Source organism: Prionailurus viverrinus, chromosome B1, assembly GCF_022837055.1.
Source record: "Prionailurus viverrinus isolate Anna chromosome B1, UM_Priviv_1.0, whole genome shotgun sequence".
Classification (NCBI taxonomy): Eukaryota; Metazoa; Chordata; class Mammalia; order Carnivora; family Felidae; genus Prionailurus; species Prionailurus viverrinus.
The window spans coordinates 119,576,011-119,591,733 of NC_062564.1; the positions used below are offsets into that span (position 1 = coordinate 119,576,011).

The following is a 15,723-nucleotide window of genomic DNA, read 5'->3' on the forward strand; positions in this document are numbered from 1 at the left end:
ATCACTAGAATTTTCTACTCCTCTAAATAATAAACAATTATTAGTAACTGCTGGTCATATTTTTGGTGAGGGAAAGGGAATAATTCCTGAAGCTCCTTAAACCAACTATGAAAGGGAATGAAATCACTCTTAAAGAAAATGTTAACACTTTACTATGATACATATTTTTTAAAAAGAAAATAACACTATTTCCAGGAAAGAATTATTTAGAATTATTTTCCCACTCTTGCTAATAAATGTTCACCGTATTACTCAAAGAGTTTTTCCAGTGTTCAATAATTCTCTTTCCAAAACAGCTCCTCTTAGGAACTCACAGCCATTGGAAATAGGAGTTTAAAGAAAAAGGAAAATGTAAAACGTAAAACTCAGAGTTTCTAAAGAGCACAATAAGATTCTTACGTTTCGGGGCAGCGAAGTGACTTTCAGTTCTTGTCTTTTAGGGTGTTTTTAATTTTAAAAAGCTGTTAGGAGATTCTTAATTCTGTTGGTGGATTTAAAGGTCTTACCTCTTTGTGAAAAAAAAAAAAAATCTGCCTTATTTTCCTACACACGGCAAACTCTTTAGGGGTGAGGTTTGTAAACAGCTGCCTGCATTTCAGTGACTTTTAGCAGATAATAGTGCTCTCCGCTGCAGCCAAAACAGCCGCTCGCCGCCTGCTTCCCCCATCTCCTCTCTGTGACTCCCTAACCCTACTCTCTTCCAGATCCTTTATTCCCCCCTCCACCTTTTATCCGTGGACGCGCCGCCGGCCTCGCGCCCCCCGCGCCGAGCGCAGTGGAACAACCCATGACGTCACGAGGCCGCGGCTCAATCAGACGCGGAGTTTGGGAAATTTTAAACTTAAAGGCGGGGCGGCCGGTGCTCTCAGAAGAAGGGACGCTGAACAACTGTGCCAGTTCCCTGGGATCTAGCCTGGCAGGATGGCGGAGGAAGGGGCTGTCGCGGTGTGCGTGCGGGTCCGGCCGCTCAACAGCAGGTAGGTGGGCCAGACCGAGACCGGGTCCCAGCTGCGGCCTCTGGCGCGGGCCTGAGCCCCAGACTGAGTCCTCGCTGCTCCTTCCTGCTGCCTGGTATCTCGGCCTCTTACCCGCTTTGTGCCACGGTGTCCTTATCTGGTAGTGGCCAAGAGGAAGGATCGGAAGATCTAGAAGACAATTTCCAGCTGTAGGAGTCTTTTAGATGTTAACTCAGGCTCGCCAACGTTAAAGACCTCAACGCCAGCCCTGCACTGCCTCTCCCCGTATGCGTTTCCCCACCCCACCCCACCCCACCCCATACCTTAAAGGAAGTCGTATCGGAAAGGTTTTTATTTGTACTCATCTGTCATTTTGCACTTAACTCCCTCTCCCTTATTACTGTGTACTTCTTGAGAGCAAGGACTAGTCTGTCTTGTTGCATTGTATTCAAAGGCACTCAAGACTTCAGTCAATGACTGAATTCAACATTCAGAACGTTGAATGGCTGATATTTATCAATACTGATTTTTTTTTTTTAGTACAGTGTACTCTACTACATAGACACTACCATCCTTGCCCCTGTGGATCTACATTCTAGTGGGCAGACAGAAAATAAAGTAAAAAATACAGAATGTTAAGTTGACATAATGTTACAGGAGTCATGCTACAGAGAAGAAAAGAAGGGGGGGGGGGGTGGAAATGAAGTCTTTGCTTCTCTCTGATCTGTGGCCCTCACTCCAGAATACTAACATATTTTGTGTTTGAGAAATATTTGTTAAATATCACTAGGTGTTAATAAATGAGGAATTTCCTGTTTTTAAATATCTCATTACTTAATGCATTAGAAGACCATTATGTTACAATCACAATATTTAATCTCTTATTTTTGAAAGGGACTGATATGCAGTCAGAATTGATATGCAGTTAGGCATGTATAGGAACTTAGAGCCAGATGACGTTGAAGAGAGAAATAAACATGTTCCAGATCTAGTATGCCATGTTAAGAATTTCAGATGTTTTTTAAAAGTTGTGGGCAAGAGTGACATAATCAGAGTTGCATTTTGAATGTATCTTTTCAGCAACCAGTACTAGGTAGGAGGGTAGAAATGAAGAACTTCACCAGGAAACTCCCATGAGAAGGCAGGAGTTAAAAGTCTTGGCCCACTTAAAAGTCTTGGCTCCTCAAAGGCAGATTTTCCATGTTTCTCATATATAGTATAAGTCAATACTACTATTTTTTTTAAGTTTACTTATTTTGAAAAAGAGAGAGAGAGCAGGAGGAGCAGAGACAGAGGGAAAGAGAAAGAATCCCAGGCAGGCTCCATACCAACAGCCCAGAGCCTAACATGGGGCTCAAACTCACAAAACATGAGACCATGGCCTGAGCCGAAACCAAAGGTCCGACACTTAACTGACTGACCCACCCAGGTTCCCCAATACTATCTTTTAAAATATTCTTCAGAAGAAGCACCTGGGTGGCTCACTCAGATAAGCGTCGGACTCCAGATCAGGTCATGATCTTACAGTTGGTGAGTTTGGGGCTCATGTCAGGCTTTGTGACAGCTCAGAGCCTGGAGCCTGCTTGGGATTCTGTCTCCTTCTCTCTCCACCCATCCCCTGCTTACACTCTGTCTCTCCCTCTCAAAAATAAATAAACATTTAAAAATAAATAAATTTATTTATTAACTAAAATAAAATATTTTTCAGAAGACAGAATCTTTTAAATTATCTGTCATATGACATGAATTCCATGACCAGTTTTACTAAAATGCAGTGTTTTTATTCTTTCAGAGAAGAAGCTCTTGGAGGAGATACCCAAATTTACTGGAAAACTGACAATAATGCTATTTATCAAGTTGATGGCAGTAAATCCTTCAATTTTGGTAAGTTTATAATAGCATCAAAAGTTAATATATTATCCTTTTCCTATTAGGACTACAAAAGGCTTATCCATAATACTGGATTTGTCATTAAAGATCAGACGAGGCCTTCTGTAAACTGCATTAGTAAAAACTCAAAAATTGTTCATCCATCATGTATGATAAATAAGATAATAAATTGCTATTTAAAATGCAGTTATGTGTGGAACCTCAGAAACTTAACAGAAGACCATGGGGGAATGGAAAGTGAAAAAAATAGTTACAGAGAGGGAGGGAGGCAAACCATAAGAGACTCTTAAATACAGAGAACAAACTGAGGCTTGATGGGGGAAGGGAAAATGGGTGATGGGCATTGAGGAGGGCACTTGTTGGGATGAGCACTGGGTGTTGTATGTAAGCAATGAACCACGGGAATCTACCCCAAAACCAAGAGCACACTATATGTTAGGCAATTTGACAATAAATTATATTTTTAAAAATGCAGTTATAGTCATAGTGCCTCAAGGTTGAAACTAACATTTTTTCCTCTTATTCATTAGTGTATTTGTGGCCTAAAACCCCATAAGCCTAAAATATGTTGCTTGGTATCAAGTCATCTTTAAGATCTTTGATTTTAGTATATACTTTCCATAATTATTTTTAAGAAAATTCTTTAAAGAATAAGTAGTGAAGATATTCCTTCTTTGTCTGCTAAAATACAGCAAAGACCTACCCCTGCTTTTGTGGAACTTCTCATATGATGAGAGAGAGGCTTTAAACAAGTAATCACATTTGTTTTTTTTTTTTGTTTTTTTTAATTTTTTTCAACGTTTTTATTTATTTTTGGGACAGAGAGACAGAGCATGAACGGGGGAGGGGCAGAGAGAGAGGGAGACACAGAATCGGAAACAGGCTCCAGGCTCCGAGCCATCAGCCCAGAGCCTGACGCGGGGCTCGAACTCACAGACCGCAAGATCGTGACCTGGCTGAAGTCGGACGCCTAACCGACTGCGCCACCCAGGCGCCCCAAGTAATCACATTTGTGACAGCATAAGCTTTGTGAGATTTATAGTGGGACATAACTAGTCTAGGTTTCTAAAATGGTACCACTGACACTGGGGCAGAAGGTCATGGAGGCCCTGAACGTTGACTCAGCTGATTTGTATATTGATTTAATATGGGTCTACTGCTGACACTGTGCCAGATACAGTTTTCAGCATGTCATATTTATTAACTCATTTAATCCTCATAACAAGCTTATGTGGTAGGTACTATACAGTAGGTGCCTTTCCATTTCAGAGTAACTGAAATAAGCCTAGAGTCACACAGCTAGCAAATGGAAGAGTCAGACTCACTAGCATGCTGTCATTTAGGCACCTCAGGGCAACAGTGAGGCCCTCTCAACAACTCTGGGAGTAAGAATGGTTAGGATGTTGAACTAGCATTAAGCTAGAAAGCCATCATAAAAGGTTTTGGAGCAAAGATGTAAAGAAGAGAAAACAATTTCTGGTAAAGGACTTGTTTTAGAGTATTAACATAATTTTTAAAAAGGTAGTACAATAAATGCCAGAGATTATAAAACCAAGAGAGAGGGATGCACAAGCATTCAGACTCATGATCTATGGGTTCTCTGTAGCCATGTATGCCCATCGTGGATTTGGACTTATCCACTTATCTAAAGCAAATGGCATTAAGATTTGAATTATCCTGCCATCTGTCCTTGCTCTGATATCATAACCCCTAAGCAGCCTTCAGATGGCACTTTGATTTTCCATAGAGCTCTGCCAACAGGGCAAATGTGTTGTCGTGATGCAAACCATGTGATCACTGAATTTCTCATTGCATGTGGATGCATTTCCCTCCTGATTTAGAAATGCATTTCTTGTGAGTTTTTTAATATGAGGCTACCATTGAAAGAGTAGTCCATTTTTAATGTGCTAATTATGCTAACAAAATTAGCAGAGAACCACATCCTAGACTAGTGAATTCATCAGTACAAATGTACTCTAAACCCAGCCTCCTTTAGCAGCCAGCCAACTGGTCATTCCTTGTAACATTTCAGCTTTGTTAGGTCTCTTCTTCCATATGTGTGCATTTCTTATTTTAGTTTGAGCTAGGTCTTCTTGCTAAATATGTTATAAACCTTAAAATTTCTCAGTAGTAATAGTTCATATTTCCTAAGTATTGACTCTAGGTTCACAATAATTCTATGAGGAAGAGAATTCATATCCATTTTACAGATTGGGTAATTGAGGCACAAAGGCATCAACCACCTTGCCCAAAGTCACACAGCTTATAAATGGTGGAACCAGATTTGCAGAGTCTGATTCGATAACCCTGTATTCAGCCACTGTGCCCTGCTGACTCTTAAAAGCACATAGAATAGCTGAGAAGTCTGACTTGTATTTTTTCTGTGTGAGGACCAACACATCTTACCTTATAGAGAAATATTTTTTCAGAGGACCAATAAGGTGAAGAGAATATTGTGTCTTAAATATTTTATCTTATCATATCCTGACCATTTTATTTCTTTGGACAACTACTGAGAATGAAAACAAAGTTGGTTTGTTTGATTTAACTTCTGTATATGTGTTTTTTTCTTTTTAGATCGCGTCTTTCATAGTAATGAAACTACTAAAAATGTGTATGAAGAAATAGCAGTACCAATCATAGATTCTGCCATACAAGGCTACAATGGTTTGTATTCATTGTAGAAATATTTTGGTATTGGTTCTCTGTTCAAGTATTGATAGTTTCACATCTTACAGATTCATTTTTAATCTTTGCATGTGTGTGTGTGTTTTGGTTTTACAGGTACCATATTTGCCTATGGGCAGACTGCTTCAGGAAAAACATATACCATGATGGGTTCAGAGGATTATTTGGGAGTAATACCCAGGGCAATTCATGACATTTTCCAAAAAATTAAAAAGGTAAATAACTTAGGTAAATTTCTGGTACATAAAGGGAAAAGTAGTAATAGTAGGATGAAAACCTTAATATATTTTCTTATAATGATGAAAGGAAGTAGATTTACAGTTATCTCTTAATTAGCCATGGGTAAAGAAGGCATAACAGATTCATTTTTTTCCCCACAAACTTACTATGTAGAGCTTAAAGTTCTTTCATTCTTTTCCTTGAATCCTGAAACAGTAATAATCACACCAAAAAGTGGGTGTTGAGGAACAGGAAAATCTTACCAGAATGGTTAGCTCCTCGTTGTCTTTGTGTAACTACCAGTGATTTTTTTTTTTAATGTTTATTTATTTATTTTGAGACAGGGAATGAATGTGCTCAAGAGAGGGTAGGAGCAAAGAAAGAGAGAGAATCCCAAGCAGGCTCCACACTGTTAGGACAGAGCCTGACAAGGAGCTCGATCTCATGAACTGTGAGCCGAAATCAAGAGTCAGATGCCCACCGAGTGAGCCACCCAGGCTCCCTGCTACCAGTGCTTATAAAGGAACAGAGAGGGGTGCCTGGGTGGCTCAGTCAGTTAAGCGTCCAAGTTTGCCTCAGGTCATGATCTCATGGTTGGTGGGTTCTACCCCTGCATCTGGCTCTGTGCTGACAGCTCAGAGCCTGGAGCCTGCTTCAGATTCTGTCTTCCTCTCACTCTCTGCCCCTCCCCTGCTCGTGCTTTCTCTCAAAAATAAATAGATGTTAAAAAAAATTTTTTTAATTAAAAAAAAAAAAAAGAAAAGTACATGTAGAAAAAAGACAAGGAAAGCAGAAGGCCAGAATAAGCAACCTAGTTACTTAAGAGCTGGTTTTAGGTTTGTTTTTTCATTACTATTTTAATGATTTTTAATGTTCTTACTTGAACATCCATTGGTAGGTTTTATTTTGAGTTCAGAGAGTTGGACCAGGCACTCTCCTCTTCTAATTCTTTGATACTATACTTTCCATTATTACTGAAACATGTTTTTATATTTTTGTGTTTATTGTGGATATAAAACGACATGAGGTTTTGTTTGTTGTTTGCTTTACAAAGATAATTTCTCAAAATGTTTTAATATTTAATATTATCACATAAGTATTCAGTATTAGGTTTTCATAAATGGCTGACCTCTGATGTTTTACATATTTTTTTCTGCTAGTTTCCTGACAGAGAATTTCTCTTACGCGTGTCTTACATGGAGATATACAATGAAACCATTACAGACTTACTCTGTGACACTCAAAAAATGAAGCCTTTAATAATTCGGGAAGACTTCAACGTGAGTAACAGAGCTAGTGTGGTTCTAAAAATAGTCTTGCTTATTGGGATTCATGTTCTTGAATATTTACCTTCAATTTCTGTATTTTTTAAACTGTCTCCTATTTGTATGGTTTATTTTTTTGTTTCTTAAGTGTTTATAGAGATAGCATATGAGCAACATGTATCGTTTTTAAACACTGACAGCCGTGATATTTTGGTATAAGTGCCTCCTAAAAAAGAGCAAAATGGAAGTATCAGGTTCGAATTTGGTACAGAAATAAATTGTATATATCATAGTTTACTTGTTATTTTCATCCATTTTCCATTTGTAACTTCTGCATGTGAATTCTATACTAGCTCACACCTTCTTGTGAGATGCAACTTTTTCGTGACTTCTCTATTCTTAACCTTGTTTCAGAGGAATGTATATGTGGCTGATCTCACAGAAGAAGTTGTTTATACATCAGAAATGGCTTTGAAGTGGATCACAAAAGGAGAGAGTAAGACTTTATACTGTATTTTTCCAAAACACTTGTAAAAACTATTCAGTTGAATGTATTTAGGCTTTAAATCACACTTTTCACTCTAAAAAAAGTCAATATTTTTCTTTGATTTTAATATACACACCTGAAATATGACTCCCTTTTCACAGAGAACAGACATTATGGAATTACAAAAATGAATCAAAGAAGCAGTCGTTCTCATACCATTTTTAGGATGGTAGGTAACTCTCTGTTTGGCCTTTCCAATTAGAAATGCACTGATTTTTTACAAGTTGTCTTTTCTGTCTAGATTTTGGAAAGTAGAGAGAAAGGGGAACCTTCCAATTGTGATGGATCCGTCAAGGTGTCCCATTTGGTGAGTATTGATGGACCATGATACCGTCCCACATGGACCAAACCATAATTTAATTTGGCTGCTGGATGTTTGGTTTCATAAGAACTGTTAACTGAACTAAACAGGCAAAAACACCTATAAATTGGTAGTTTAGTCTCATCTATAAACATAAGATTACAAGCTGAAACATCGGACGAATTCAGAGGGTCTTTCTTCCTGTTATGTTATTGCTGTTGTCTCCTAAAATTTAGAGTGAAGCACTTTTCCTAACCAGAGTTCTTGGGGAAGAGATTTTCCGTACACATTTAAGAGTATATTCTTGAAACGGGGGTGGGGGCGATTTGGTATTGTTGTTGCTGTTGTTTTGTCTCAGCCAAAAGAATTGAGACTCGTGAGATCAACAAAAACCTAACTGGGATGGTTAAAAAGTAAATCACATTATTCAAGTTCATTCTTAAATAAAATAAGGAAATGTGTTTTTTTTTAATTTTTTATTTTTTAAACGTTTATTTATTTTTGAGACAGAGCATGAACGGGGGAGGGTCAGAGAGAGAGGGAGACACAGAATCTGAAACAGGCTCCAGGCTCCGAGCTGTCAGCACAGAGCCCGACGCGGGGCTCAAACCCACGGACCGCGAGATCATGACCTGAGCCGAAGTCGGCCACTTAACCAACTGAGCCACCCAGGCGCCCCAGGAAGTGTTTTATATTATAAACATTGTGTTTACGACTGTAAATCCCTTGAAGGGAAGAAAGACATTTATTCATCTTGATAGCCCCAACACAGTATACGTAGTTTATATTGAGTACTTGTTTGCTGAATAGTGAATATAAACATGATGTAAACATTTCTTTTTTCTACATAAGTAAGCCACCATTTCCTTCTTGTTGCACTGAAGAAGTTCTCTTTTTTTTGTGCTTGCTTCCTGTTCCTTCCCAATATTGCTTTATTTCTGTCTTCAGGGTCTAAATTTCTTAGCTTCATGTAGGATATGATTTAAGATTATTCTTGAAAACTTCAGGGAAAAAAAAATAAAAAATCTCTAATTATTCACTTACAGATTTGAAAAATCAGAGTCTTAATAAATTCTAATTCTTGTTCACCTCAGTTATTTTACCGTACCAATATAAAATTTATTTTAGTAGATGGTCTTGCTTTAATTTATTTTTTTTTTTTATTTTTTTTTTTAAATTTTTTTTTTCAACGTTTATTTATTTTTGGGACAGAGAGAGACAGAGCATGAACGGGGGAGGGGCAGAGAGAGAGGGAGACACAGAATCGGAAACAGGCTACAGGCTCTGAGCCATCCCAGAGCCCGACGTGGGGCTCGAACTCACGGACCGCGAGATCGTGACCTGGCTGAAGTCGGACGCTTAACCGACTGCGCCACCCAGGCGCCCCGGTCTTGCTTTAATTTAACAATAAAACACAAAACCTAACTTCTGTTTTGTTTTCTAAACCCAATCTGTGATATTTCACTACAATTTTAACTATTAATAATTTCTTTAATACTCTCGACATGTTCAGTAATCAAGTTGATGACTTTTTTTATATACTTTGACACTCTATCATCTAGGGAATATAGATACCATCTGGGGCCCCTGGGTGGCTCAGTCGGTTAAGCGGCCGACTTTGGCTCAGGTCATGATCTCTCAGTCCGTGAGTTCGAGCCCCGCGTCGGGCTCTGTGCTGACAGCTCGGAGCCTGGAGCCTGTTTCAGATTCTGTGTCTCCCTCTCTCTGACCCTCCCCTGTTCGTGCTCTGTATCTGTCTCAAAAATAAATAAAATGTTAAAAAAAAATTAAAAAAAAATATAGATACCATCTGGTCCAACCCTTCAGCCTTTCTACTTATTGTAAGTATCTTCTTGGAAAGAAGTCTTCCTCAAAAGATCATTTTCTGGCTCTGTTTTGTTTTGTTTTGTTCTGTTTTGGTTTTTTAGCGTCTTCTGATCTTTCTGGTTCATAATATCCAGGTCCTTTTGGCTCTGCTTCTTCTCTGTTCCCTTTGTGGGAATTCTTTCTCCTACTCTACTGTCTAAAACATAGGAGTGTTCTGCTGTCGCCTTTCTTGCTTCCTGCGTCTGCCCTCAGACATTCTGTTATCGTTTCTGTATTGATGACAGTCAAGTATTTTATCTAGAGTCTCTGAGCTCTAATTCATGTCTTTATAAAGATGATTATAATTGTGTGTCTCACTGTTACTTCAAACTTCAGTGTGTCTAAAACAAAATTAATTTCTTTCTATCATAGTGAATATTCCTTTTTTCCAGTAGTACCAACATTATCCTGGTCACCTAGGTTAGACCTGAGTCAGTTCCGACTCATCTTTTTCAGCCTTCCCCTTTTTGTGTCCATTCATCAGCATTTCTTATTCAACATTCCCATGGGCATCACATTCATTTAGGTCCTCATCTCCTGACCTGGCCTCTATGACTCTGGTCTTCCTTTCTGTGGTCTGCTGGCAGATTTCTAATGTTACTAAGTACTGCTTTTGTTATGTTGCATCCTTTGGCAAATTCTGGCCACTCTCAACCAACCTGATTTGATTTCCCTCTACTCCACGTGAGCCCTCTCTCAGATAGATTGGTGCCTCTTGGTGTCTTTGAACACCAATATTTGTTCCCAGTTTTATTCCTCAATTCATGCTGCCTTCATCACTACTTTGCCCCTTTATTATTTATCTAGGTCTTCTGTAGTAGATGCTACACCAGAAAGATTAGACTGAGTATTTTAGAGAAAGTAGTGTCTGAGATAGGACATAATTAAAGCAGGAGTGCATAATTACTGCCCATCCGTGAAAGTCTCTGACTTTGTTTTAATGCATTGAGAATATTTGCTGAGACTGCATCATGTTCTGAGCATAGTACCAGGCTCTGAGATTAGAAGAATAAGGAACACATCCCTCCATCACTTACTGTTTCCCATGCTACCTTACTAGTCCAAGCCGCCATTCACCTCTTGCTCAGATTCCTACACGAGCCTAATGGGCTCCCTGCTGCCACTCTTGCCTCTCTCCAGTCCTTCCCCACCCACCCTTTTCACCCTTCTCTGCCAAAATGTCTGTCACTCTCTTGCTTAAACCGTTTCCCATCACATTTAGAAAATCCACAGTTCTTGCTCTTGCTTACCATGCCCCATTCCATCTGACCCCTACCCACTTCTCTGACCCAGTCTTGTCCCAACTCCACTTCACCAACTCTGTTGTCCTTCCTATTTTTTGAACACACCAAGCTTATTTCTGCTTTGTGACTGGGTATACTAGCTGTTCTTTCTATCTGGAGTATGGCTCCCTTAGGCTTTGCATGGCTGGGCCCCTCTTCTCTGTCTTTCCAGATTCTAGCTTAATGGGAGGACTTCCCTGCCATCAAGTCCAAAGAACCAATTCTGTACCTTCCTCTTTCCCCTTCCAGCACTCTATTTAAATTATCTCTAATGAGGCACCTGGGTGGCTCAGTCCCTTGAGCATCCAACTCTTGATCTCAACTCAGGTCATAATCTCACAGTTCGTGAGTTCAAGCCCTACTTCGGGCTCTGTACTGACAGCACAGAGCCTGCTTGGGATCCTCTCTGTCCCTCTCTCACTCTCTCTCAAAATAAATAAATAAAACAACAAAAAATTATCTGCCATGATGCATTTCTTATCTTTTTCTTGTTTCTCACCAACTTTCCCCTCTCCCCAGCCTGCCCCATGTAGAATAAAAGCTCAATGAGAGCAGAGAACTTACATGTCTGATTCACTGCCATATCCCTAGTACCTAACAAACTGCCTGGAGCATGACAGGCAGTCACTTGTTGTCAACAATATTTGTGAAATGAAGGAGAGGCCCATGCTTTTAAAGATGCTACAGTGTAGGCAGAGACACAAATGACTAGCTCAACACAGTAAGTGCTGAAGAGTAAGTTGTATCTTTAAAGACCCTTGGAGGGGGCGCCTGGGGGGCGCAGTCGGTTAAGCGTCCGACTTCAGCCAGGTCAAGATCTCGCGGTCCGTGAGTTCCAGCCCCGCGTCAGGCTCTGGGCTGATGGCTCAGAGCCTGGAGCCTGTTTCCAATTCTGTGTCTCCCTCTCTCTCTGCCCCTCACCCGTTCATGCTCTGTCTCTCTCTGTCCCAAAAATAAATAAACGTTGAAAAAAAAAATTTTTTTTTAATAAATAAATAAATAAATAAATAAAGACCCTTGGGTACACAATTGAAAGAGCAGATCAAGGTGTGGGAGAGGAAGGATAAAGATGGCAAAGTTTCACTAAGAAGGTAACAGTTGTCTTTGGTCCTGAGTAAAGAATAAGGATAGTCTAGAAAATTAGAACTAACTAAACAAGGGGAATGGCAAAAGATAGCTCTTGGAAGCATAGAAGTACATGAAGCATTTAGGGCATAGTGAGTAGGTCAGCTAGAATTCAGAGCGAGTAATGTGTGGATTTAAAGCTGGAGGAACACAAGTGCCAGATTGTAAAGAATTATATTCACCATGGTAAGGTTTTGAACTTTGTGTAGTAAATAGAGAATCTATTCTGACAACATTATGGAGGCTATATTATAAGGCAGGAACAAAGTATACACATCAGTTTGACCCAAAAATGGTAAGGACCTAACCGGTGGAGCGAGAGACCAGCATACAGATGGGGTATGCTGATAAACCATGTGTTAAAATTGTTCCTTCAGTCATTGGGATTTTATTTCAAGTTACCCTTCCTAAAGTTTTATTTTCATCTATCTTACAGAATTTGGTTGATCTTGCAGGCAGTGAAAGAGCTGCTCAAACAGGCGCTGAAGGTAATGGAAACTCGTAAATGTTTTGGCCTAAGTGTTATCTTGTTCTTTTACAGAACAAAGAAGTGCTACCTTGCATTTTAGAAGCTAATAAAGATAGTAAGTTTGTGACAAGACTCTTTAATGTAAAAAGCAGCTTCCATATCTAGCAAATTATCTATTTGGGGCTACTATAGCATCAATTAAAAAGCTAAAACTATGCAGTTGGTAGGATTGTATAGCTACAAAGCTGAAAGTACCATGAAAACCATCTAAATTTTCATAATTAGTAAGGAAATTCAGGAAGGTAGTCAGGTACAAAATTAATATACGATATTAATAACTCCTAATACAAACAACAACCAGTTAGAATATTTAGTGTACAAAAAGACTCCATTTACAATAATGACTTAAAAGATCTTATATCTAGGAAAAAAACTCAACACAAATTACACAAGACCAAAATAAAGAAAACTTTAAAACAGACCTAAAGGATGTAATCAAATACTTAAACAAATGGAAAAGCATACTTAGATGGGAAGTTTCAAGATCATGAAGATGTCAAACCTTTCTATGTTTATTTCCTACAGCCTGACACAGAGACACTCCTCTGAGCATGGTCTCTATTCACCAAACCAGTGGATCCTCCAATCTGTAAACAAGAAATAAATGCTTGTTGTTTTAGCTGGCTTGTTAGAGCAATAGCTGAAAAATGCATCTGTAAAATAACAGCTGTTCAAAACTATTTGTTGTAGTACCTTTTATATATGTGGTATATTGAAAACGTACATGACCCTCAACAGGGTGCTGAGGAAATAAATTTCAATACGTCCATATAATGGAATTTTATGCTATAAAAGATAAAAACACCAGTGTTTACTGATAGGATATATTGCCAAGTGAAAAAAAAACAAAGCGCAAATTAGCATATACAGTGTGCTACTCTTTGTGTAAAAAAGAAATAAACATATATGAACTTGAATTTCTAAAAATTTCTACAAGAGTCAACTAAGAAAAGTGATTTTCTGGTAGGGGGACAGGAACTGGTTGAATGGAGCATAGGAGAAAGAGCTTTTTCAGTGTACTTTTTTGGGGGGGTATATGACTCATGAGAGCATATTAGTTTAAAAGTAAGAACTTTGTTGTGCACCTAATAGGAATTAATTTGGTTGTAAGTCTATAGTTGCCTATGTTTGGAGGTTTGGAAAAAAATAGATTTGAACTGGGGAATTAGGCTCTTGGGGGAAATGAACTTTACTTCCCTCTGATTTTTTTTCTTAGCCATCATTTTCTTTTTGCTCTTTCTCTGAGGTGATGACCTTTCTGATTCACTTACTAGGTAGGAGGAACAGGGAAAGAGCTCAACCAGTGGTATTAAAGGTGGACTCAGATCTAATCCAAAGCACAGACTTTATCATCTAACCCTTTAATTTCTAGTTTCTCTTGCAATTTATTGATAAATGAGTTAATCATCTAATACAGAGGTTAGTTTTCATTTTTATGTTTGCTTAATAAATGCAGGTGTGCGACTCAAGGAAGGCTGTAATATAAATCGCAGTTTATTTATTTTGGGACAAGTGATCAAGAAACTTAGCGATGGACAAGTTGGGTAAGTTTATTCCATTGTACATTTACCTATTAATGCTTACATTTTTCATTAGGTTGAGAATTTTAATACTTCAGTGACACTCAAATGTACTGATTTCTTCAATATGTTCAAAAGCTTTTGCGATTCTGTGAGCATGCTTAGCTTCTTAAATATATGACTACAACTTCCTAAATTTGCTTTCTATTTTAAATATTTTTTACTGAGTAGTTTTGATCTGCCTCATGTAACCTATAATGAATTAATTTTTAAATTGTAGCTAATTTAAGGTTCTGCATTAAAAACCAACCACTTTTGTTAAATAAAAATTCTTACTGGTTTTTTTTTTTTTCCCCAAACTCCTTTCTCACTAAGTGGTTTCATAAATTACCGAGACAGTAAATTAACACGAATTCTCCAGAATTCTTTGGGAGGAAATGCAAAAACACGTATTATCTGCACAATTACTCCAGTGTCTTTTGATGAAACCCTTACTACTCTACAGGTAAGTTTGATTTTTTTTTTCAGTATTCAGGCCAGGGCGGGGGTGTTGTGGGAGTGGGGAATCATCTTTAAAAAGAAAAAATTACCCACTAACATTAGGGTTTTTTTTTTTTAATGACATACTATATCTATTACGATAAAATTGGTATACTGTCTACTAAATAGTATTCCTTAATTTTCCCAAATTTCAATTATTCATATCCCACCTCCACAGTTTTGCTGTATCCAACACTATTATACTGATACATTTCTCTTTAAGAAAATCACTTTTTCTACTTTATTTATTGTAGAAGGAAACCTTATCTCAATCCCATGAATGAAAAACTAGTATCACTTTCAACAAATAGGTACCCCAAGAAACACATATATGTGTGTGTGTTTATAATAAAATAACTCTTAAATTCCTGCTAGCTCATTGTTGATTGCCTTTGCTCTGAGCCTAAGGCTTACATTTTCTGTTAAAAAAAAAAAAAAAAAGGAAAAATGAGAAATGTCAATAGAATAGCCGTCTCAGTCAAGGATTCAATGTTATTTAATGGTCACCTTCATGGAACCACTTAAAGTTACTTCTGATACACTCTAAGAAAAATTGTTTTAAATAGCTATTGAGCACTGGCTCAAGGTAGTATGAAAGAAACAAAGAAAGTACAGTCCCTGACTTCACAATTTATAGTCATATAGGGAAGGGGCACCTGGGTGGTTCAGCCAGTTGTGTCTGACTTCGGCTCAGGTCACAATCTCACAGATCGTGAGTTCGAGCCATGCATCGGACTCTGTGCTGACAGCTCAGAGCCTGGAGCCTGCTTTGGATTCTGTGTCTCCATCTCTCTCTGCGCCTCCCTTGCTCATACTCTGTCTCTCTCTCTTTCAAAAATAAGTAAACATTAAAAAAAAAATCTTAAAGTACTATAAGGAAGATAAGACCTGTCTTCCAACACGATTGGCTTGGATTAATTAACTATTAATAAATGGAATAGAGTTCAGAGGAAGGAGAGGTACTTTACACTGGAAGCAAAGCTTCAGAGTAGAG

The 15,723-nt window shown here is 38.4% G+C and overlaps 1 protein-coding gene across 5 annotated transcripts in view; it reads left to right on the top strand.

The window, feature by feature from the left end:
• Positions 1–851: 851 nt before the first annotated feature.
• The window catches only part of CENPE (centromere protein E), an 81,149-nt gene continuing 66,277 nt past the window's right edge, over positions 852–15,723 (top strand). For all 5 annotated transcript variants that reach the window (XM_047857067.1, XM_047857070.1, XM_047857071.1 and 2 more), the window contains exons 1-11: positions 852–977; positions 2,749–2,840; positions 5,424–5,513; positions 5,631–5,749; positions 6,914–7,033; positions 7,433–7,514; positions 7,667–7,734; positions 7,807–7,872; positions 12,577–12,628; positions 14,126–14,213; positions 14,565–14,694. In XM_047857067.1, the coding sequence (XP_047713023.1) occupies positions 922–977; positions 2,749–2,840; positions 5,424–5,513; positions 5,631–5,749; positions 6,914–7,033; positions 7,433–7,514; positions 7,667–7,734; positions 7,807–7,872; positions 12,577–12,628; positions 14,126–14,213; positions 14,565–14,694 (963 nt within the window). In that variant the 5' untranslated portion in view covers positions 852–921. The remainder of the gene's footprint in view (positions 978–2,748; positions 2,841–5,423; positions 5,514–5,630; positions 5,750–6,913; positions 7,034–7,432; positions 7,515–7,666; positions 7,735–7,806; positions 7,873–12,576; positions 12,629–14,125; positions 14,214–14,564; positions 14,695–15,723) is intronic.